The sequence below is a fragment of the Phyllobates terribilis genome, unplaced genomic scaffold (genome assembly GCF_046119375.1).
Source record: "Phyllobates terribilis strain yellow unplaced genomic scaffold, ASM4611937v1 Scaffold_2__4_contigs__length_985480577, whole genome shotgun sequence".
NCBI classification, from domain to species: domain Eukaryota; kingdom Metazoa; phylum Chordata; class Amphibia; order Anura; family Dendrobatidae; genus Phyllobates; species Phyllobates terribilis.
The window spans coordinates 329,129,160-329,154,923 of NW_027362762.1; the positions used below are offsets into that span (position 1 = coordinate 329,129,160).

Genomic DNA, 25,764 nt, shown 5'->3' on the forward strand with positions numbered 1-25,764 from the left:
GGATGGAACTTATGTCCCAAATGTGGAGCACATTGTTCCCTTCGTTAGGGATATAGCATATACTGCAGTAGAGGGTTCCAGTGTACAGTACCCCTGAAAACTAAATCTGCAAGTAACAGCCATTAGGACAGAATATGACTACAGACTTGATGTCCTTGTCTGAAAATATATCCTGATTATTCTCAATTAGTATTTAACTATAGAATGTATATTTCTGAATGATGTTGACTGACAGAGACCTTATCCCCACTATTGGGCCACAACCTCACTATCAGTATTTGGTCAGTAATTTTTCTCAGGAGTGGTTGATAAATGCAGAATTCGTGACTTGTTTCTATTATTCCTTTTCCTCTGATTGTTCCTCACCTGGTTTTATCTCCCACTACTGAGAAAAAATACTGATAGTGGGGCCGTAGCCTTAGGCTAGGGCTACACAGCGACTTTTGCCTCAACTGATGTTTGCTTGGTGCCGCTGCTATTTTGCACTGCGTCAACTACACGACCGGTTTTTTTTTTTTGTAGCTTACTTGTTGCAGTAGACCCCAGGTGACCCCATTCACTTCTATAGTGCTGTAAAACTGCATCAAGCAAACTTAAAGTGCACCTGTCAGCAGGATTATGCACCGTAAACCGCATACACTGTCAGGAGGGAGATGTTACACTGATTAAAATGATACCTTGGTTGATGAAATCCGTCCAGTGGTTCTTTTATAACCTTTTTCAGTTAATAAGATGCTCGTGCTTTAGTGAGGGGCTTTATCTTGTGCACTGCTTATGTATTCCTATGTCTGCCTTCTGACAGCTCACTGTGTCTTCAGTGTTTTGCTGCATGGAAACTTTAGGTTTGGAACACAATTACACAGGCAGCATTTAAAACCGTAGGCAGGTCGCTGAAGGCACAGTTACCTGTCAGAAGGCAGACATAGGCATAAATAAGCAGAGCACAGATAAAGCCCCTCTCCAAAGGCCGCCCCGAAGCACGAGCATATTATTATGTCAGAAATTAAAATAAAGATTATAAAAGAACCACTGGACGAATTTCATCAACAATGGTATCATTTTAATCAGTGTAACGTTGCCCACCTGACAGTGTATGTAGTTTACTGAGCACAAACTTGCTGACAGGTGCGCTTTAAGTCGCGTGACTGCTGTTGCTACCAAAGTCGCTGTGTAGCCCTAGCCTTCATCATAAATAATTCTATAGGGGTTGTGTCAACCCTTTTTAACTGTTGCTCTGTGACGCTTCTTTTTTTAACCCCAGGTTTCAGCTCTATTTCCTATACACTGTGTGAATAAAACCCTAATGGGAAAATTCCCCACTGCTAGATGACATCTATGGTACTTTTTCTAAAATGCCGATTCTGACCCTCATGCTCCCATCACCTAAAACTAGAAGGCCTTGATTCATAATTTCTATAAATTTTGAACTGTTTTGCAACTTTTTGGTGCGAAAAGTCACACATTGTGCAAAATAGCACAAAAATTGTCCCAAAATGTTGCCGTGCTCAAAAATACATGAGGAGGGACGGGAGTGCAATTGTGCCAAAAAGGTTGCTATTGCTGAATCTGGCAAAAACATCTGAAATCCCTAACATCTGCCCAAAAAGCAGAAAGCAAAAAAAAACACCTACAGGCGAGCACTAATAAAATAGACTTCGAAAAAGAAACATTGAATAATACATTTGTAAAAAATGTAGACAGAAAATAGCCGCAGAGGGCAATGCTGAATCTGGGCCAAAATGTGCTTGATGCTCACTGGGCACACTGACAGTGCTGTCCTAAAGACTGGTAACCTGAAGAAGTGAATTTGTGGCCAATACATGGCATGTTCATTATGTTTTTCTTTGTATTACAGGCCCATCTAGTGTGGACTTGGAGAGTAGGAGGAGTAACTCCCTCTGATAAGCCTTATCATGCCTGCCAACAAGGTTTTACAGCCCGTTTTAAAAATGAAAGTAGATGAGTTATTTCTGTATTGGCTGAGTGAGACACCAACACAGCTTTTACTGAAGGACTATTTAAGAAGAATAAAAAATGGAGAAAATGTTATGCCTGAAAACCTTGATGACAGCAGCGATGTGTCCAAGATGCAATCCACTAATAAAATGCTAGATCACCTCTCCTTATCCCCAGTGACCTCTAGCCCTCCAACTCGCTCTCCTTCTGCTCTGCCCATTGGAGCTTTTGGTAGCCCAAGAAATGGAATCACTCCAAGAACGCACAGATCCGGTGGGTCAAGATTGGTAAGTAGCTTTTAACAGTGTAGACATTTTGGGGTACTATTGTCTTGGATATGACTCACAACATATACAGTTCTTGGAGAAAGGAAAATGTGTGTAGATGTAGTAATATTATTTATTTTTTTAAAGCACCATTGGTTCCATGGTGCTGTACATGAGAATGGGTTACATACAAAATACAGATATAAATTACAGTGATATGTTTTGCGGGGTATCTAGACATAAGACACGACTGAGTCACTGAACGGGTGCCTAAACGCAGTGTGGAAGCACCTTTAATAGGTGCAGAAAATCTGCAACATCAAAAGCTCATTGTAGGAATGTAGCCTACAGAGGTATTCTAACGTCATACATTCATGGCCTAACCAAAGGATAAGCCATGAATCAGGTTCATGTGGGTCTCTCCTGTGTTCCGACAGCTGGGACACAAATGAGTATATTCACTGCTGCATTGCATTTTCTTCCAGTTGTAGCAGCCCTATTCTTCCTTGGGGACTTTCTAAACTATAGTTTAAGTATAAAATGATGAATTTTAGACTAGGTGTAGGGGATGCAGCTGTAGTATTGGCCCCAGATGGTCTGTGAGCCTGTAGTTAGGGGGAGAATACTGTGCTTACAGGAATAGCCCACCCACTTAGAAAGCATGGACACTGTGCTTCAGGAAATACTGTTAGGTCCATTTCACTAGTCTTAACTTTCGAATATGGATCACCTGCAGGTCTCCTTACCCAAACTGGACTGGCTGATTTCTGCCTATGTTTCTGTTGAATGTGGGTCAGGAGACCTGCAGGCGATCAGTACTTGGATGTGTGAAACTTAACTTAATGGGTATTTTTGCAATGATTGGTACATGGGTATAAGCTAAAAAAAAAAAAACCTTTTCTGGACACAAGTGTCTGCTTTGGCATATATATGGTACCTGAACTTAGCTGTAATCTTATGGATATCTATTAACTAAGATGCTCCTAAATTGAGGCTGTAAAAAACTGTAATGATCCATTCTTTCAATCACCAGGCCAGTTGCAGTGTTTTACCAATGAAAGGCACAATCTGATTGCATGCAGTCACAACTCCAGAAGATTCTTTTGGATCTGCTCGTTGTGACTTTAGGACCCATATGTGATAAGTTCTTGTGCTATATACCGTAGGAAGCTCTTGTGCTACATACAGTAGGAATTGCAGCATGCTGTGTTTTACTCCATTTTGCAGATTTCTTCAATTTGTGAGCATGACTTGTCTGAGAATTCACATTTTATGATGAACCAACTGAGCATGAAGGCTAATCCTCACTGTCAGATGGCGGGAAGATGTGGAATAGACATTTTGGATTTCAACCTTACGATCTATGTTCTGAGACTAGTAGCCACTTACTCCTCTCAGACGACATCGGGGAGATCACACAATATCTCACCGCTGCCGTCACTATGTTACGGATTTCGTCAGGGAACCCGGTCCCCACTATTCTCTACGTAGGTATCGGCAAGCGACCAGTGAGCATATGGCATCACACCTCTGGGTTCCAACACATGGAATATGAGTCTACGCCCTCCATACGGTCACTGTCAGCTTCACAATAGCCTGATTTATTAATATTATTTGCTGCCACCACCGGCCGAGTTTGAACTATAATACAGGCTGGGCCGGACACCTGCTTTTTGGCAGCGTATATGGCTTCGGGGAAGGGAACAATTACAGGACAAAAGAAACAGAACTATTAAATATAGAAATATTAGAAATATAAAATTTTAGATTTAATCCAAAAGGGAGGCAGTGTTTAGGAAAAATATATACAAGGATTTTACAAAGGAGACATTACACATAAGCAGACAAGTGTCTATTTTGTACACAAAATAATAAGGATTAAAGAGACTCACTAGAAGATCGCTGAGACGATTCAATATAGGTGGAGGAGGGGCTCCCCAATTTGATTTGAACGTTATAGAACGTGACCTGTTCCTTATAATATCTATACCCCCCCCTGGCAATGAGTGCTCCTCTATCCTCCATGGTCTCTCATGTCTAAGGGGAAATTTGCCCACACACGGGGGCTTGGCTCCATCCTTCATGTCTTTATTAAAAACTCTAACTTCTGGGATGACTTATCGCTCGTTGATCGCAGAAGCTTGCAACCAACGCCATTTTTTTCCGTTATGATTTTACATTCATTAAACCACATATGGCGTATTTGCGACCCGTTATTCTGGTGCTTTTGCGCCACAGCTCCACGGAGTGGTTTACAGCTATGGAAAAACAAAGCATATCGCTCCTTGGCTGTCCCTGCCACTAAAAATATAGGTCCCATTACTATCGGAATTATGGTACTTACAATATTCCATATTCCGTATCGGTGCCGGCCTGATCATAGATTTCCTTTTGAAGCAAGCTTCAACATTTACGTGTAAATTGATCGCCAGCCTGTGTCTAATCACCCCCTGTTTCTGCCAGTGAGAAACACCCTCGCATTTTAATTAGGTTGTAGCTTTACAGGGCCTTACTCATGAGTTTAATTGGTTTTTTTTGCTGAGATTTACATGGAGACAGCTCTTGTACGGACAAGTGGTTGATTGCTAGGTCTTGTCTTGTGACAAAAGCTAGATAAGGAAGGGGTGAGAGGGGTTCAGAGTTTTGGGAGAAATTGTCAATATTTTCTCAATATTTCCCTGACTTTAATTATGGTTTACAGCCAATGAAAACACAAAAGACATTATCTCAGTAAATTAGAATAATTAACAAAAAACACCTGCAAAGGCTTCTTGCACATTTTAAAAAGGTCTTTTAGTCTGTTTCAGTAGGCTCCACAATCATGGGGAAGACTGCTGACTTGACAGCTGTCCAGAAGGCAGTCATTGATACACTCCACAAGGAGGGTAAGCCACAAAAGGTCATTGCTATAGAAGCTGGCTGTTCACAGATTGCTGTATCCAAGCATATTAATGGAAAGTTGAGTGGAAGGAAAAAGTGTGGTAGAAAAAGGTGCACAAGCAACCGGGATAACCGCAGCCTTGAAAGGAATGTTAAAAGGAATCTGTCACCCCCCCCGGGAGATTTCAGACCTCTAATATGGGCATACAGGTTATAGAAAAGTAAATCTATACTTGCCTGTATGTCCTATATTAGAGGTCTGCTTGCAGAGAAATGTAGTTTTATAAAATCTGTTTTCACATGCTTGGCGTCCCCCGGACACCAAGAAATTCCCGCCTATCTGCTTATTTTGCATCCCCCCCCCACCCCACTTCCCTGTGGATCTGTGATGTGCAGTGTGTTTGCCAGCAGCACTTCCTCGGGATTAATCCCCATGGTCCAGGGCACAGAGGGCAGAGGTGCTGATCTCATGTGATCCTCAGAGCCTCCATGGCCACAATAAGCTACAGAGGCGCTGTCTCCTCCCCTCCTCCAGGAGCAGCTGACTGCAGCAGAAGGACTATATTATTGTACTGCGCCTCTGTAGCTCATCATGGCCATGGAGACTCTCTGAGGATCACAGGAGATCAGCACCTCTGCTCTCTGTGCCTCGGACCATGTGGATTAATCCCGAGGAAGTTCTCCTGGCAAATGCCCTGTGGATCTGTGACGCGGTGAGGTGGAGGATGCAAAATAAGCAGATGGGCGGGGATTTCTTGCCTTACTAAACAGATAGGCAGGTGTTTCTTGGCATCAGGCATGTGAAAACAACAATTTTATAAACCCACATTTCTCTGCAAGCAGACCTCTACTATGGACAATACAGGTATGTATAGATTTACATTTCTATCACCTGTATGGCCATATTAGAGGTCTGATATCTCCCAGGGGGTGACCGATTCCCTTTAAGAAAAGGCCATTCAAAAATTTGGGGTAGATTCGCAAAGAGTGGACCTCTGCTGGAGTCATTGCTTCAAGAGCCACCACACACAGCGTATCCAGGACATGGGCTACAAGTGTCGCATTTCTTGTTCTTGTATCAAGCCACTCTTGACCAATAGACCACGCCAGAAGCGTCTTACCTGGACTGTTGCTCAGTGGTGCAAGGTTTTGTTTTCAGATGAAAGTAAATTTTGCATTTCATTTGGAAATCAAGGTCCCAGAATCTGGAGGAAGAGTGGAGAGGCACACAATCCAAGCTGCTTGAGGTCTAGTGTGAAGTTTCCACAATCAGTGATGGTTTGGGGAGCCATGTCATCTGCTGGTGTAGGTCCACTGTGTTTTATCAAGACCAAAGTCAGCGCAGCCATCTACCAGGAAATTTTAGAGCACTTCATGCTTCCCTCTGCCGACAAGCTTTTTGGAGATGGAAATTTCATTCTCCAGCAGGACTTGGCACCTGTCCACACTGACAAAAGTACCAATACCTGGTTTATAAACAACAGTATTACTGTGCTTGATTGGCCAGCAAACTCGCCTGAACTTAACCCCATAGAGAATCTATGGGGTATTGTCAAGAGAAAGATGAGACACCAGACCCAACAATGCAGACGAGCTGAAGGCTGCTATCAAAGCAACCTGGGCTTCCATAACACCTCAGCAATGATACAGGCTGATCACCTCCATGCCACGCCGCATTGATACAGTAATTGATGCAAAAGGAGCCCCGACCAAGTATTGAGTGCATTTACTGAACATACATTTTGGATTTTAAAAACCTTTTTCAAGCTGTTATAAAGTATTCTAATTTACTGAGATAATGACTTTTGTGTTTTCATTGGCTGTAAGCCATAATCATCAACATTAACAGAAATAAACACTTGAAATAGATCTGTTTGTAATGACTCTAAATAATGAGTTTCACTTTTTGTATTGAAGAACTGAAATAAATTAAAGGGAATCTGTCAGCCCCCTGGACTTCTCAGACCTTCAGACATGTATGTCCCATATTAGAGATTTGCTTGCTTTGAAATAGCTTTTTATTAAATTAGTTTTAACAAGCTTCTAGTCTGGGTGACGTGAAGAAATTCCCGGCTTTTAACTTTAACTTCCATATTCTCTGCCAGGAAGGCTGAGTGACTCACCAGCGCCTGCGCACAAGTTTCCTGCTACACAGACGGCAGGGATTACTGTGCCCTTCCGTACAAGGTAAGCTGTGCGGGTTCTGGCTGGGAACTGCACGTTGCCGTGCTCTGTGACGTGCAGGGGAGGGGGGGAATATGGAAATTAAGTTAATAGGCGGGGATTTCTTTGTGTCCCCCGAACGGGAAGCTTGTCAAAACTAACTTAACAAAAAGCTATTTCAAAGCAAGCAAGCCTCTAATATGGGACATGTATAGATTCACATTTCTATCACTTGTATGCCCATATTAGAGGTCTGATATCTCCCAGGGGGTGACAGATTCCCTTTAAATTTTTTAGGATATTCTAATTTTGTGAGAAGCACCTGTATCTTTTTAAGCTGGTGGGTCTTGGATACCATAGGTAAAGGGTTGAAAAGTTCATGTTCACGGAAGACCTGCGATCAAGATGGGGTCAACAAACCCTAGAATGGAAAGTCTTGTCACTATTCGAGAAGGGAGTACTCACCCCGGTCCCAGAGGGAGACATGGGGAAAGGGTTTTACAGTCCTCCTCTTAAGAAAACTGGACCCATCATTCAGGACGATTATAAACCTAAAAAATTTAAACCAATTCTTAATAACAAAACCTTTTAAAATGGAAACAACTGGGTCAGTGGTAAAACTTCTGTTCTCTGTCTCTGTCTTATGCCAACTATAGATCTCCAGGATGCCTTTATCACATCCTGATATTTCAGAAACACCAAAAATTAGACCAATTGGCGGTCAAGATTCAGAGATATCTAACCCACCTGCAATTCCATGCCCTCCCTTTTGGACTCTCGAAGGGAATTCAATGGTAGAAATTTCGTCTCATATCAGGGAAAAAAACATTCTATTCATCCAATACTTTGGACGATTTTCTAATAGCAGGAAAATCGAGGTCACATCGCAGGAGGGCAATAGATCAAGTCAAAGACAAATTAACCTTGCTAAGGTTGTTGATTCAGAAAAATTAAAACAACCCCAGAACAGAGGCAAACTTTTCTGGGAATATTACCAGACTCCACGAAACAAACATCCTTTCTTCCATTGTAAAAAAAAAAAAAAAAAAAGTGCAAGTCCACATCCGATCCGAAATAAAAAATCAACCGGGTGACCATTCTGAGGAAAGCAATGTCGATACTAGAAATAATAGCATCTTGTATTCCTGCAGTAACTTGGACCTTAACCCACTTTGAGACTTCAGTGGGAAATCTTAAAGAAGGGCAAAGATATCGAAGGGAACCTCAATGGGAAGAATCACCATCTGAAGAGGTACGCAGTATTCTCCAAGCTAATGGCCTTACAAAGAACCTCTCCAGGGGAGTCCTGTGGGGGGGGGGGGGGGGTTGAGCCCTTTTGGAAGGGGCCCACATGGGGCTAAACTCTTAGGGGAAAGTTGCTGCCAAGTTGTAAAATTCATTGTCAAACGTGAAAGAACTAGCAGCAATAAAACTAACGCTACTTGAAGTCTACCGGAATTAAGGGGCCACCATGTTGGGGCAGACAAAAGGACAGCAGTAACATATGTGAACAAGCAAAGAGGTACAAAGTTTAAAAAAAAAACTTATGACAGAGGCAAGATGGATAATAGCCTTAGCCGAAGAAAATTTTCGGTCCCTGACAAAGTTACATAAAGGGGAAAGAAAACCCTAGAAGTAACTACCTCAGCCATCATGAAATAAACCAGGACGAGTGGTCTCTAAACCCAGAAATATTTTGAGAATTACTTGCAGATGGGGAAGGGGGGAACCATAAATGGACTTGTTTGCAAACCAAGAAAAAGTTTGGACATTCTTCTCCCTAGACCCAAGGACATTCCCTAATGGGGTGGATGCCCTCCTCCAGAAATGGCCCAGGAGGTTGGTCTGCCTTCCTTCCCATTTTCACTGATCCCATCAGTGCTGAGGAAGTCTCAGACAGATCAGGCGGAAGTAATACTTATTGCACCTTTCTGGCCCTGAAGGACTTGGTGCACATGGCTGCGCGTCATGGCATTAGGGGACCTTCCAGAAGTCCCAAACCTAGTTTCTCAAGGGCCAGCCCTGCACCCCAACGTGAGGGGTCCACATCTGGCTGCGTGGTGTTTGAGTGACAGCTGTTAGTGGCCAGGAGATTGTCAAAAAACTTGGTAATCTCTACTCTACCCCATTGGAAGCATTATCAGAATGCTCAGTCAGGATACTAATCATTAAGACTGCCCTTTTTAGTAGACCTTACATCGGCCAGAAGGATTGGAGAATTGCAGGCTCTGTCAGCAAACTAACCTTTTTACATGGTTCCTTCCAGATAGTCACACTCAGACCTGACCCAGCCTTCCTCTCTAAAGTGGCCTCAGTGTTACATAAGTCCCAAGAGAGAGTTCTCTTTCAGGGTTCCAGGAGAGGCTAGGCGGTGTCAAAAGGGTCTCTGGCCAGATGGGTCAAAACTGGGATTTCACTGGCATACACGTCAGGGGGTCTGTACCCCCTCCGAACTTGAAGGCATACTCCTCCAGGGCTATATCCACATCTTGGGTGGAGAAGGCCAACTCCTCTCTAGCATATTTGTAGGGCAGCTACGTGGTCTTCACTTTCCACCTTTTTTAAGCACTATAGGTTGGATTTGGGCTCTAATGACCTTTTCTTTTGGGAGGAAAGTCCTGCAAGCGGTGCTCCCTCCATAAGGGATTCCTCTGAAATCTCTCCATGGTGCTGTCGCAGGGAAGGGAAAAATAACTACTTACCGGTAATTTGATTTTCCAGACCCATGACCGCACCATAGAGGGAGGATCCGCCCCTCAAGGATTGGAAAACTACTGCTTTAACCCCTTACTGGCATGGGGCATATTAGTACGCTCCGGCGCTGAGCCCGCACTGAACCGGGCACATTTCAGCTGATTCTTGCAGCTGACATGTGCCCGCAACAGCCTTGGGTGGAATTGCAATCCACCCGCGGCTGTTAACCAGTTAAATGCCACTGTCAGCAGCATTTAACAGTGTCGTGCCGGAAGCGTGGCATTAGCCCTGCCCATCGCTGACCCCGTCACGTGATCATGGGTGAGCATGACAACTCGAGGTCTGCAGCAGACCCCTGTGGTTGTCATGTCTCGCTTGCTATGAGCGCCACCCAGTGGTTGGCGCTCATAGCAAGTGAGCATTTTTGGTACACAGAGGCGATCTGCTCATCGTCTCTGTGTAACAGAGCCGATCAGATAGCTGCAGCCTCTAGTTTCCTTTGGAGACTATATTAAAGCATGCAGAAAGTGGGGAAAAAAAATGTTTTTAAAAGTTTAAATCACCCTCCACCCCCCCCCCTTTTCGCCCCATTCAAAATAATAAAAAAAAACCTCCACATTCACATATTTGGAATCTCCCGATCTATGAATATAAAAAAAGAAACGATCTGATCAGTAAATGGTGTAACGAGAAAATTCTAAACTCCAGAATTACTTTTTTTTTGGTCATCGAAACATAGAAATAAAATGCAATAACGGGCAATCAAAAAATCACATCTGACCCAAAATAGTATCAATAAAAACGTCAGCTCAACGCGCAAAAAATAAGCCCTCACCCGGCCCCATACCCCAAAAAATGGAGACGCTATGGGTCTCAGAAAATGGCGCAAACTTTTGGAAAAAAAAAATTCACCACTTAAATAAAGAACCTATACATGTTTGGTGTCTACAAACTTGTAATGGCCTGGAGAATAATAACGGCAGGTTAGTTTTAGCATTCAGTGAACGTGGTAAAAAACAAAACCAAAAAACAACCGTGGAATTGCTTCTTTTTTTTTTTTTTCTTTTTTTTTTTTTTGTCAATTTCGCTGCACTTGGAATTTTTTTTCCTGTTTTCCAGTACAAGATATGGTAAAACCAGTTATGACGTTTTAAAAGTACAACTCGTCCTGAAAAAAATAAGCCCTCACATGGCCATATTGACCTAAAAATTAAAAAGGCTATGGCTCTGGAAGAAGGGGAGCAAAAAACGAAAACACAAAAATTGAAAATGCTCTGGTCATTAAGGGGTTAAAGCTGCTTCAGTGGTTTACAGAGCATGAGAGGAACTGTTTCGTTAGTTTAATAGATATCTAAATATATACACATTTTGGCAATGCAGACACTCTCTTGTATATTTGATAATTTTTGTTTCGTCCCCTGCCCAGGAGATGTGGTATGATCAGACCATGTTCCTACACGGCCATTACACTGTACATAGCAGGGGCACATTTATGATTCTCAGCACAGAAACACTTTTTTTTTATTTTTTTACTTTTAAACTCCTCCAATGTAAAACTTTTATTTGTATTCCAAGATCTATTGATTTTCAAGTGTACTTTGTTGGTGAGATAACCCCTATAAGTGGATTGCTGGTTACTGCCACTGGTGATCTGTGCTGGGACTAAAGCTGTATATATTCTCTAGAACTATTGTTGAAGCTACTCCCCTGCATAGTAATGGTCTATTTTAGGACTGCCTGTGAAATTTCCATGGTACATTGGCATTCTTGAAAGGATTAGCTAAAATTTCAATCCGTGTCATTCATGGGCCTATGTGTTTGACAGCTGGTGTAATACTGGCACCAGGCACTAAATATAGCATCATTCATATTTTCTGAAATAGCCACCCACTGAATGGCACATACGGAGCTGGGCTCTGTAATGACATTCCATGTCACTGGCCATATCTCTACCACATGGGCTTGAATATCGTTCCTCATTGCCTAGAATTAGATGTAATAAATCCTCTTTATGAATATAAAGACACATATCATGTAGACACTGGCAAAGGTTATTCTAGGACATTGTCTTTCATGTGCTGTCCAATGTGTGGCTCCTGATTGAGTTGTGATGTATCTGTATATAGAGATATCACTGCTCAAAAGAATAAAGGGAACTCTTAAACAACACAATGTAACTCCAAGTCAATAACACTTCTGTGAATTCTACCTTTCCAGATATGAAACACTGATTGTGAATCAATTTCTCCTGCTGTTGTGCAAATGGAACAGACAACTGGTAAAAATGATAGCAATTAGCAAGATACCTCCTATAAAGTAGTGGTTCTGCAGGTGGTGACCACAGACCATTTGTGTTCACATCCTTTTTGGCTTTTGTTTTGGTCACTTTTTTCATTTTGCCGTTGCTCTCACCCCTAGAGGTACAGTAGCATGAGGCGGTGTCTACAGTACAACCCACAGAAGTTTCTCAGGTAGTGCAGTTCATCCAGGATGGCACATCAGTGCAAGCTGTGGCAAGAAGGGTAGCTGTGTCTGTCAGCACAGTGTCCAGAGCATGAAGCAGATACCAGGAGATGTGGAGGGAGCCATAGGAGAGTAACAACCCAGCAGCAGGACCGTTAACTCTTCCTTTGTGCAAGGAGGAACAGGAGGAGCACTACCAAAGCCCTGCAAAATAACCTCCAGCAGGCCACAAATGTGCATGTCTCCATGAGGGTGGTATGAGGGCCCGACGTCCACAGATGGGGCTTGTGCTCACAGCCCAACACTGTGCAGGATGCTTTGCATTTGCCACAGAACACCAGGATTGGCAAAGTCGCCACTGGCGCCCTGTGCTCTTCACAGATGAAAGCAGGTTCACACTGCGCACATGTGACAGACGTGACAGAATCGGGAGACGCTGTGGAGAGCGATCTGCTGCCTGCAACATCCTTCAGCATGACCGGTTTGGCAGTGGGTCAGTAATGGTGTGGGGTTGCATTTCTTTGATGGGCCACACAGCCCTCCATGTGCTCGCCAGAGGTAGCCTGACTGCCATTAGGTACCCAGGTGAGATCCTAAGACCCCTTGTGAGACCATATGCTGGTGCGGTTGGCCCCGTGTTCCTCCTAATGCAGGACAATGCCTGACCTCATGTGGCTGGAGTGGGTCAGCAGTTCCTGTAAGATGAAGGCATTGAAGCATGGACATCTGGGACATAATTTCTCGCTCAATCCACAAACGTCACGTTGCACCACATGCTGTCCAGGAGTTGGCGGATGATTTAGTCCAGGTCTGGGAGGAGATCCCACAGGAGACCATCCGCAACCTCATCAGGAGCATGCCCAGGCATTGTAGGGAGGTCATACAGGCACGTGGAGGCCACACACAATACTGAGCCTCATTTTGACTTGTTTTAAGGACATTACATCAAAGTTGGATCAGCCTGTAGGGTGTTTTTCCACTTTAATTTTGGGGGTGACTCCAAATCCAGGCCTCCATTGGTTAATAAATTTGATTTCCATTGATGATTTTTGTGTGATTTTGTTGTCAGCAGATTCAAATTTGTACAAAACAAAGTATTCAATGAGAATATTTCATTCATTCAGATCTAGGATGTGTTATTTGAGTGTTCCCTTTATTTTTTGAGCAGTGTATATAAATATAATTTTTTTATTTTCTTTTTTGCTCTTGGATTTTAAGTGACACAATTGTTTTGTCATAGATAAACACAAGCAGGCATTAAGCCTGTATCTAAGCAATGACATTAGATAAATATTAGCTGAAATGTGTACTCTAATTTTAACTTCCCTCCCACCCCATCCTTCACCCATCCAATTTTTGCCAATAATTGATAGTTGTTTTTTTTGTTTGTTTTTTTTTAAAGTAAAATGCTGAAAACAAGTGACCAATCTCTTGCTGCTTTGCTCCCTCCACCACTTTATTTAGTGCTTGTAATGCTATTGGCCAAATCTAGCCTTCTTACATATGTGCTTGCACTTTTTATTAGAGGAAAGGAATCCCTTCCATCAAGCTGTACTCTTGTTCTTTTTACTACATACTAAGAAATGATTATCTATGTTTTAGGAAAGGTGTTTTAGGAAAGGTGTCTGCAGATAATGCTACCTATTCATCAGTAATTAACTTAGGAGTCTGACGTACCTGCAGGAGATGCTTGAGGAAAAAAATGACAGCAGCATTTTTCCTGAAGACCTCTTTTTGTATATTCCAACAACTTCCTTTTATGTCCTGGGGATTCCGTGTCTACCGTTTGAGAGGCAGTGCACAATGTTGCTCTTTTTGAAGTCCAGGGGACTGATGAAGCGCACAAGGTACTTTTCCATGTGCTGGATTTTTTTAATATATTTTTTTCCTCTAAAACTAAATTGATTTTAGCCATCTACTGACTTTGTAAGAGTGTTAAATTTATCTAAAATATCAGTTGCACTACGGGAGCTCTAACAATACGTATCGGGAGATTTCTGAGATGCAGCAAATGCCTTTAATGTTTAACCCCTTTCTGACATTTGTGATAATTGTACGTCATTGGGCCAGGGACGTACTATTATGCATAATGCGGGGCGATCGCCACCGGCTGTCAGCTGATTATCACAGCTGACACCCGGTGCTATGTGCCAGGAGCGGGATCGCACCGCTCCCTGCACATTAATCCCCAAAATGCTGCGATCAAAGTCGATCGCAGCATTCCGGGAGCAAGGGAAGGTAAGCGCAGATACTTGCCTCCTCTCTGGCATCCCGCGCTGTCTGAGGTCAGGTCCCGGTGGTTGTCACGGTGACCCGGATGTCATGACTATATCCAGGTTACCAGACAGGAGGAAGTTACTTTGATCATGCGCAGTGCACGATCAAAGTGACTTCTCCCTGTGCAGCGCTGACAGCATTTATAGCACAGGGATGCTGCTGCATCCCTATGCTATACAGCCGATCAGACTGCAAAAAGTGAAAGTCCCATAGTGGGACAATGTGTAAAAGTAAGAAAAGTGTCAAAGTGAAGAAAAAATTGTAAAAATATACTGTACCCATAAATATTATGAAAAAAAACCAAAACAATAAAAGTACACATTTGGTATCGCTTCTTCCGGAACAACCTGACCTATAAAACTGTCCCACTAGTTAACCCCTTTAGTGAACACACTGTGGTTAAAAAAAAACAACAAAACTTCATCATACCGTCAAACAAAAAATGGAATAAAATGCGATCAAAAAGACAAATGTAAATAAAAATGCTACCACTGAAAGTCATCTTGTCCCGCAAAAAATAAGTCGCCATACAGCTCCATCAACTGAAAAATAAGTTATAGCTCACAGAATAAAGCGATACTAAAAAAATATTTTTTCTATAAAATACTTTTTATTGTGTAAAAGCGCTAAAACCTAAACAATATAAATGTGGTACCGCTGTAAGAGTACTGACCCCAAGAATAAAACTGCCTTATTAACTTTACCACACACGGAACAACATAAATACCCCTCCCCCATCCCCCCACCCAAAAAAAAACTGTTCCTGAATTGTTTTTTGTTCTGCCTCCCAAAAATCGGAATAGAAAGCAATCAAAAAAATGTCACGTGGCTGACAATGGTACCAATAAAAACGTCAACTTGTCCCGCAAAAAAAAAAAGCCGTCACATGACTGTCGGCCGAAATATGGAAAAATTATAGCTCTCAAAATATGGCGATGCAAAAACTAGCCTTTGCAAAAAAAAAAACAAAAAAAAAAACAGCTGTCAATCATAAAAACCCGGTATCGCTGTAATCGCACCAACCCGAAGAATAATGTCGTCTAATCACTTATACGAGGAACGGCGTGAAAAATAAACTCTGGGGTTAGGGTTGGGATTTTTTCAAGAGTAAAGAGAGAAAAAAAAAAAAAGATATATATAGCGGCTAGTCTTGCGCGGGTATGCACAGAGTATCGCCGGTGCTCGAGTGACATGCTCGAGTCTCCGCCCCATAAGTTTTGCAGCTGTTAGGCTGTGTGCCCACGATGCGTTTTTTAAGCGTTTCCGCAGCGGCAAAAACGCTGCAGAAACGCTTAAACGCATGCTAGAAGGCCTGCCATGTCCCCCAATGATAATCCGCATGTGCTGTGCACATGCTGTGGAAATTTCCGCTGCGTGTTATCATTGTGGAAAAAAACGCAGCACTACCAATTATTTTGCGGAAGCGCTGCGTTTTCGCCGCCATTGATTTTCATTGGAACGCTTGGAATCCGCATCACTGGATCTGTACATGCGGAATCCAAATGTTTCAATGTGCGGATGGTACCCGGGTGTGGAGGAGAGGAGACTCTCCTCTGGACCCGGGTACTATAGAACCTGTAAAAAAAACAGTATAAAATAAATATGATATTTACCTTCTGATGGCCTCCGGTCTCCTTGTCTTTGCTTGCCGACAGATCGAGGTGGACTGAAGGACCTGCGCTGACGTCAGTCATGTGACGGCAGGTCCTTCAGTGTAGTGTACCGCGAGCTGCCGGCAAGCCAGGATGGAGCGAAGCAAGGCTGCGGGGGCCATCAGAAGGTAAGTATAATTTTTTAAAAGATTTTTTACCTTTCTTTGCGGTCACACTATATAAAGCCATGCCGGTTGCATGGCTTTATATAGTGTGACCAAGTTGACAAGCACTTTCCAGGTGATGCTAAAATCGCTTGGAAAGCGCTTGTCAACCCGCATGCGGAAATGCATTTGAAGAACGCTTCACTTCTGCTTGTCCCTGGCAGGAAAAAACGCATGTACAATCTGCGTGCGCTTTTTTGTTCTGCCAGGGAGATGCAGAAACGCTCAAAAAAAAAAATCCTGAGCATTTCTGCATTGTGGGCACATAGCCTTATACAGCCAAAAGAACCTTGCGGGGATTGGCTGCCTTGCACAAGCCATCCCTGCATGTGTCTTTTTTTTTTTTTTTTTGTCTAATAACCGTGAAACATGCAGCCAGGTCTCGAGCATGTCACTTGAGCACCTGCGATACATGGTGCATACCCGAGTATCCGATGCAAACTCAAGTAGCGAGCACTTGCGCTCAAGACTAATGACACCTTATTCCATATGATGACCTAATGTTATCAAATTCTGTATTGTACCTCTGGGTTCAAATTGTTCACTTTACCCCTTGATAAAATCCTTGAGGGGTGTAGTTTCCAAAATGGTGTCACTTGTGGGGGGTTTCCACTGTTTAGGCACATCAGGGGCTCTGCAAACGCAACACGGCGTCCGCTAATTATTCAAGCAGATTTTACATTCAAAAAGTCAAATGGCGCTCCTTCCCTTCTGAATCCTGCCGTGCGCCCAAACAGCGGTTTTCCCCCACATATGGGGTATCTGCTTACTCAGGAGAAATTGCACAACAAATTGCATGGTGCAATTTCTCCTGTTACTCTTATGAAAATGCAAAATTGGAGGCTGGAAAACATTTTTGTAGGGAAAATGTGAAAATTGTATTTTTATGGCTCAATGTTCTAAACTTCTGTGAAGCACCTGGGGGTTCAAGGTGCTCTCCACACAGCTAGATAAGTTCCCCGAGGGATGTAGTTTCCAAAATGATGTCACTTGTCTGGGTTTTCCACTGTTTAGGCACAGCAGGGGCTCCCCAAATGCAACATGGCGTCCGCTAATTATTCAAGCAAATTTTACATTTAAAAAGTCAAATGGCGCTCCTTCCCTTCCAAGCCCTGCCGTGTGGCATATGGGGTATCTGTGTGCTCAGAAGGACTTGCACAACAAATTTTGGGGTCCATTTTTTTTTCCTGATACCCTTGGGAAAATGAAAAAAAAATAAAAATTGGGGTCCAAAGTAACATTTTTGTGAAAAAGTTTAAATGTTAATTATTTTTTTTTTCCACATTCCAAAAATTCCTGGGAAGCATGTGAAGGGCTAATAAAGTTCTTGAATGTGGTTTTGAGCACCATTAGGGGTGCAGTTTTTAGAATGGTGTCACTTTTGGGTATTTTCTGTCATGAAGGCCCCTCAAAATCACTTCAAATGTGATGTCGTCCAAAAAAAAAAGTTTTGTAAAATTTGTTGGAACAATGAGAAATCGCTGGTCAACTTTTAATCCTTAACTTCCTAACAAAAAAATTAGGCTCCGAAGTTGTGCTGATAACATTTCCCACATGTCTACTTTTTATTTATTAACTATTTTGTGACACATCTCTGATTTAAGGGCATGAAAATTCAAATTTTGAAAGTTGCGATATTTTCGCCAAATTTCCAATTTTTTTTTGTTTGTTTTTCACAAATAAACGCAAGTCATATGGAAGAAATTTTAACGTTCCAGAGTTACCTCTTAAAGTGACATTGGTCAGAATTTAGAGCCGGTCATTATGTGCAAACCACCCTCAGGGGTAAAGGGGTTAAAAGTTCAGCAACCCCCAAACACTTAATTGATAAACATGATGGCTGTACTGATACCTGTAGTCATAGGTGTGGGGAGTTAAAGAAGTTGTCCACTACTAGGACAACCCCTTCTTGTTCAAAATGTTTGGCCCACATAAAATAATTAAAGCCTATACTTGCCTCCCGTGCCGGCACCATTCCCGCGGTGTCTGCACTTGTGGTCCCTGGGCTCTTGTGCAGTTGTTGTGACGCCGATGCCCAATCGCTGGCATCTGTCCCCGCCTTTGTACAAATCAAACATGAAGAGAAAGTCCTGGCTGCAGCTCCTCTCTGACTTCCTCTTCATGCTCAATTCGACTGGAGGCAGGGACAATGACCCAGCGCTTACTGGGTATCACGTGTCACAACACCAGCACTTCATACCCAGGGAGAGCGAGTGCAACACCGCGGGAACGGCACAGGCACGGGGGGTGAATATAAGCTTTATTTTATCGGAGCTAAGCGAGGTGGGGCATGAACATGGGTTGTCCAAGTAGTGGACAACTTCTTCTGTGGTCACCGTCTCTGATATGCTTGTTAAAGAACAGATAATCATGGTGAATCTGTTTTACAAACCTGGGTTTGAGGTAAGCTAGTATTTATCATTCTGAATATATGGAATATAGTGACCTCCAGACTTTTCCCTGGCGAATGATGTTTGGGAAAAGAAGGATCGGGCAGTTTAAGGCTGCAGGCACACTCCCTTCCATCCCCTGTTTCTAAAAGAGGAGTGAAGGGCATAGGTGTGCTTCCTGGTGTATTTTCTTTGAGAAACTATAAACCATATGATGAATGCTCATTGTATGAGAACTTGTATAAGTTGTCTTGTGATATCTACAAGAATTCTCAAACTTTTGCTCCTGGGTGGTCCGTCCTGAAGATGGGCATGTATGAGCCTTCTCGAATATACTGTTGAGAAAGCTCTCCATGCCAAAGATATGATACATTGCCAGGGTTTTGAGGTGATTTTATTTCAAACTTGGACCGAGATCTTTACCCCAGACCCATGAATTACTATTAAATAATACGCGACTTGTATTGTTCTAAACGTGGAACACTCGGCCATCGTCCAGAAGACCGGGCTTTAGTGTTATATTTAACATGGCTAATTGTTTCTGTTGGTTCTTACATATGGTATAACATGTACTGGGAATGTGTGATGTGGTTTGTCACGTGGGGAGTGATAAATAACTTGCATGTCTCTACTAAAAATAACCTCCAACTCCACAATCTATCAGTAAAAAATAGACGCAGCATACAATTAAAGGGACAATCACTGGGTCGTTGTCCTAGCAAATGGCCTCCCCTAGAACTGAGTTTTTATTGTACATTTTTTTTTTTTTTTTTTTCAAAACCTTGATCATGGAGGTACAGTACTGTGGAAAAGTTTTAGACAATTGTGAGGGAAATGCTAAGAATGCATTTTGTAAACTGCTAAAAATAAATCCCTAACATTTCTTCTATTTTTGAATGCAAAGTAAAATCTAAAATCAATATTTTAGGTGACCACCATTTGCCTTCAGCATGAATTCTTCTAGGAACATTTGCATACAGTTATTGAAAAAATTCAGCAGGGAAGTTGTTCCAAACCTCTTGGAGAACTCCCCACATATATTACAAAAGACAAGCATGCGCAAATCCTTTTGTCGATGCTTGGATCAGGGCTCTGTGGGTGCCATATCATTTCCAGGACTCTGTATTCTTCTCTAGCCTGAAGTTCTTATATGGCATTTGCTGTATGTTTGTGGCACGTGTCCTAAGCCTGGTTACATTTGGAGTCGCACGCCTCCCTGATGGTATTACATGATGTATAAGAATCTGACTATTTCTCCTTATTGAGAACAGCATTTATCCTGACCAAATCCCAAACTCCATTTTTTATTTTTAAAATGCAGCCCCAAACTTGCAAGGAACCTTCACCATACTCCACTGTTGCCTGCAGTCACTCATTATTGCACTGCTCTCCAGCCATTCGGCAAACAAACTGCCCTCTTTACCGCCAAATATTTCATTTTGACTCCTCAGTCCAGAGTACTTGCTGTCCCTTTTCTTTAGTGGTGCACTAATTTCAGTAAATTTGGGTTGTTTTACAAATTTTAGCTGCTTCCCACCCCGTCCTCTTCTCTTTAACTTGTGAAGAAAGGCATAAAGGTGTTCTCCCCTTTTCATGAAGTGTAGTGTTGAGCGAGTATGTTCTATTAACCCTTTCGCCGTGTGCATGATTTGCGACTGTTTGACAGTTTTATTACATGTGAGGAATGTCTAACAGTTGCAAATCATGCACACGGGAGCGATTCAACCATATCACCGAGCAGCTATAAATACTCGGAGCTCGGCCCGAGTATACTCGGACAGAACATACTCTCTCAACACTAATGAAGTGGTTTGATCTTAGCCGTACAAAGTAGTCTTGTCAATTTTGGCCAAGAGTTTCCATAAACTTGCCTTATCTAGATCTCTGCCTACAGTAAAAAAAATGAAGTGTAGTGCACAGCGTCATCAGTGTTTAATGGTTAAACAGCCTGCGGAGAAAGGTAGGGTGAGGATATTGCTAGAAAAATATGCAAATAGGGTAATTTCTTACCTTTACTCTGACTGTACTATGAATGTATGTTGCTTACGGGACATGAGGAAATTATGGCCATGAGGACCTTTATTGTTGGAGCTAGTACTGACCAGGTATGTGGAGTGACTGATGGGCACTTTCGTGGTTTTGTTTGGTCTTTCACTATAAAAAGCTGTTTTGTAGTGATTGATTTCCCAGACCTACTTTATAGAGAAGGTTCACATTGTCTTGGTAAATGTTCTTTACATTCCTATAAACTCAGGATGTTTCATATTTGAAACCGCCATCATATATTACACAAGGAAATGGTCCCTATTCAGTCTTAAATATCGTTACCTTTCTCGTGACAGTGTGAAAAAGTAATTTCTTCTATATATGCTGTAAACCAGTGTTCTCCAGAACTTTGGTGTGGAGAATCCAATTGGCAATAAAGTTGTGTCCTCCTCCTCTTATTCAGTGATGCTTGTAACAGGGCAGACAAAGAATTGAGTGTTATCTGTTTTAATATGGTAGTTTTGTGATTAAAGGTGTTATCCAGAATATTAGTAGACTTTGGCCAAGAGTAGATAATGTTATAAAGAAATACTAATTACCTTCAGCAATAACGTGCCACATGACCACTACTACCAATCGCCGGCATCAGCGGTAATATTTGCAAGTCTTTCTTTTATTTTATAACATGCTGTACGATTTTATTTTGCTCACTTATACATTGCCATTAATTCCATAGTGTTTTACAGACATCACTGTCTCCATCGGGGCTCACAATCTAGATTCCCTATCAGTATGTCTTTAGAGTGTGGGAGGAATCCGGAGAACCCAGAGGAAACCCACGCAAACATGGGGAGAACATACAAACCCCTTGCTGATGTTATCCATGGTGGGATTTGACCCTAGGGCTGCCAAGAGTGGTGACCACAAGAGCCACTGTGCTTTCTTAAAATATTTGAATACCCTTTAAGAAAATATTGCTACTTTCTTCCAGGAATTACACCAGTCTTGTCAATGAGTTCTTTCTGCTCACACCCTATTGAGATTGAACTGTAATACCACAATATGTCCATGAACCAGAGTGGTACTTCTTCTGGAAGAAAGCCATCCTGTTCTGATCTCGTTCAGCTCTTTAATGCTTTCTCTATCACAACTACTTCTGATTTGTGCACATCCTGGCAAAGTTATCATACCGGTGATATAGTATAAGAAAACAGACTGTAAGAAGTGCTGTCTGTGTGTCAGGGTCCTGAGTGATGGGAGTGACTGATCCATGGGAAGAGGTTTCCCTAGTGGTTCAAACTTGGGTATTGAGTGTGCCAGGAGGAAATGGCGCTTCTTGTGTGAAACGATGTGTATAATCTCACACTGTAGGCTGGTTAATGTTTTTCTACCTAAACAAGGTCACGGTGAAATCAATGAGAAGCACTGTGCTTTGCAGAGGCAGATTTTGCTGATTGAATGACTGCACTGTCCTCTCTGGTTTATCAGTTGCTACACATTTGCTGATGTGATAGAGGCCACATTGAAGGGAGTTGGAATGTGAAAGCCTGTGTATGGTGGAGGGCACTTTCTGCACAGCCCTGCTGCCCATATCCGACAGGCACAAGCTGCCCCTAGATTCTCTGTATGACGCTTCCTATTCCCTGCCCCCGATTGGGACTCTGCTCTCCAACAGGTTCTTTGGATGGAGTAGAGGAGATCACAAAGTGCCTGGAATGCCTTTTGTAAAGGGCAGCCCCCTCCCCATGGTGACTGTGCTCGCTGTGCCTTTCCCTGGCTAGCTGCTAGTCTCTGTCAATGTTTGGACCTAGAGAGTGCATCCTGGACTGCTCCTGCATTGCTCTTCTGTTCTACAAGTTTGCTTCCTATTTTGGGGAAAAAAGGGATTGAAATTCTCTCATTCTAGAAGCTTTTCTCAGTAACCTATTTTTATATGAAATCTGGAAACATGAGGATAAAGGAGATTTCTCTGAGGCAAGACCCAGATCTTAGGAAGGAACTGGCATTGTTGGCTCGTGGATGCGACTTTGTTTTGCCATCCAGATTTAAGAAGCGACTGAAGGCATTTCAGCAGATTCAGGTTGGTAGCTAGCCCTGGAAATGACTGCCTTGTGGGAGCTTAGCTTTTGGAGATTTCCTTTTATTTAACACTTTGTTTGAAGGTAAAGGATTGCTTTCACACTTGTGAAGCCTTTAATGCAAATGCATTTCACAATTTCTTTGTCTTGGCTATGTGTAGAAGATTTTTTTTTTTCCTTATCTAAAAGTAGCAGAAGAATTTGTAGCATGAGCAGAATGTTTATGGTGTGATCACATAGTAAGACTTGCTTATGATAGCACATATAACCGCGGCTGCTTGTATTTATTATGGTTTCAGGCATTTAACAGAGTTTACAAGGAAGTCTTTTATTGTGTGCGGGATAATTTTCAGCAATTTTCTCTTTCCTGGCATTTTTGGCATGTTGGCTGAGGATCTAACAACCTGTTGTATTAATAATGAACCTTGCAGCCAGGATATTTTATTAATATGTGAGATTGTATCTGGTGGACTTTGGATAAGTTTCCTATTCCTTAATTAGACGCGGGAATCCTTCCATTGAAAGGAAAAGACAGAAATGATAACTTCACTGCTCAGAGAACAGCTGTCAATTTGGGATCTTGTGATACTACATGAAATGGGCATAATTATTTACCGCCTGGGCAATGCCACAACTAATGCAGACTAATATATTAATAGTGATACTCTACTACAATTGTTAATGCCATGAACATGATTTTCTTTCTAACAATATTGAACAGGAAAGGTATTAACTACTGAATGCATTTCTATTGCATTATAGGTCTAAGTTTATTAATACTTTTCCAGAATACTGTCATGGCATGACTGTTCATATACACTGTCTTTAAGAAGCTACAGAACTCTACGGACAATATTCTGTTAGACAATTGCAGAAATAACAATTCCCTAACATGAACAATACCTGCACTTCCAATGTGCAACCAAAAAACTGTTCTTTTTGGGTATTGGCAATATATGAGCAATTGTAATAGCAGCCTATTCAGTAAATGGGCAGTGACCTCTCATAGCAAACTGCTAAGTATTGTCCCAGCTGCTCCAGCAATGTCACTTTCCCGAACACAGGGCTAACTAAACATGGGTGATTGTACATGATGACCGTGCATACTTCTACGAAAGTCATTAGAGGGGCCTTGTTCCAGTTTGTGAGGCCTTTATGCTCTGGAATTGGTCAACGCACCGCTTAAGTCTGTATACCTAGATCGCCTAATAGAGAGACATCAAAGTTCAATACGTGGTGTGTGTGTGTATGGTAGAGAAAGTGGCATTGCTGCTTTATCTGGGCCACTGGATCTAATGGATACCTCAAAATGCCCCCTTGATGGCCTGTATGGGTTTTTTACACCGGTGACTAGTAGTACTAGAGCAGCACTAGTTGCTGAAGATGGTTATGTAGAAGTGCTGACTATAAGTAGTTCCACTTTATGAAGACATGTTAAATATCAGTATAAATGGACGATAAACACAAAATGAAACACTATTCTAGTGGGAGGGGGTTTGGGATTTTACATGATGACAAAAAAAAACTGAAATGTGTATGTTTTTTTTTTATTATTAGGCCTGGTTTCTGTGTATCTGAACATTTTGGCTTTTTTGGTCGTCTCGTCCCCCACCCTCTGGAGTTTCTGTGCAGCATTTCCTATTGTTTTGAATGGGATCATTCCCAGTTATCAGTTGCATTAGTTGCTGCATGTAATATTTCTGCTCTAAAACCAGCATTTGCTGACCTGGCTATGGATGGCAGACCAGAGCACAAAATTGCATCGCTTGTGACTGGCTCATGCTAGATGGTGGGGGAGTAAACACAACTGATGGAAACCCAGCTTTACTGTTTGTGTGCAAAGATTGCTAAAGTCCTATATTGTGCCCCCAATTTCATACAAAGGTTTATTTTACTATGTTGGGTTCCTTATGCATGTTCCATAGAAGTAAGGTATTACGGTACAGAGTTCCTGCTCTGCCCGCTTTATACCCCTGTACCACCTCTGCTGAGTGAAAGACTCCCAAAGAGCATTCAAATATTAGCCATAAAAAAATGTCCCAGATTTGCATGTGTATGCGTTTCGGGTTCTTTTTTGTGTGTTCTATTAAATACTTACAAATTAAAAAGAAAAATACTATTTTATGGTAACATTCTGATTTTCGTCATTGGTGCCAGTATGATTGTGATTGGCAGGAGGATAAGATATATTATGTATATTGATATTATTTATTTGAACTTTTTTATTTTTCGCACTCTAAACGGATAGAAAAAAACTTTTAATTTTATGTTTCACTAAAGTCCCCTTCCTCCCCCATCACATGTCAGTTGTGTAAAGTGCAGCATGTGTAGCTTTATCAGAATGTTGTGGTACAATGTGTTTCACACTGTGTAGGATTCGAGCCTTTTCTGTACGCTCTGTTCTCATGCTACAACGTGTGCGGGGGACATAGCTGCCCCAGTTACAGGAAATCTGCCTTGATCCACTGACGCTTGTCTCTGCTGGGGCTGTGTGGGGTGTAAATGGGTCCAGCAGCAGCCCCCTGCTATCGATGGTACAGCTATCACATGATCAAGTCATGTGATTATCAGAAACAACGAAGGCCCTTGTGTATGTGACATGCATGTCAGATAAGGTTAAAAAAACAACAACTCAGGTGGCGGGGCCATAGAGGAAACACAAGTCCAGGCCTTCAGTATACAATGTTGCAGGTTTTAAAAGACATCTTTTGGTGCAAAGGACAGAATAGGATCTTTGGTACCAAATATACAAATTATGTTGTGTTGGATATGAAGTTCTTGCTGGTCTAGTTTTA

General features: G+C 42.1%; 1 protein-coding gene across 3 annotated transcripts in view; it reads left to right on the plus strand.

Moving 5' to 3' along the window:
- The window catches only part of PPP2R3B (protein phosphatase 2 regulatory subunit B''beta), a 56,817-nt gene that overhangs the window by 1,726 nt on the left and 29,327 nt on the right, over positions 1-25,764 (plus strand). For 2 of the 3 annotated variants that reach the window (XM_073664430.1, XM_073664429.1), the window contains exon 2: positions 1,856-2,243. In XM_073664430.1, the coding sequence (XP_073520531.1) occupies positions 1,914-2,243 (330 nt within the window). In that variant the 5' untranslated portion in view covers positions 1,856-1,913. Of the gene's footprint in view, positions 1-1,855; positions 2,244-22,571; positions 22,972-25,764 lie in introns of those variants that run through there. The other variant, XM_073664431.1, reaches the window with a different exon arrangement.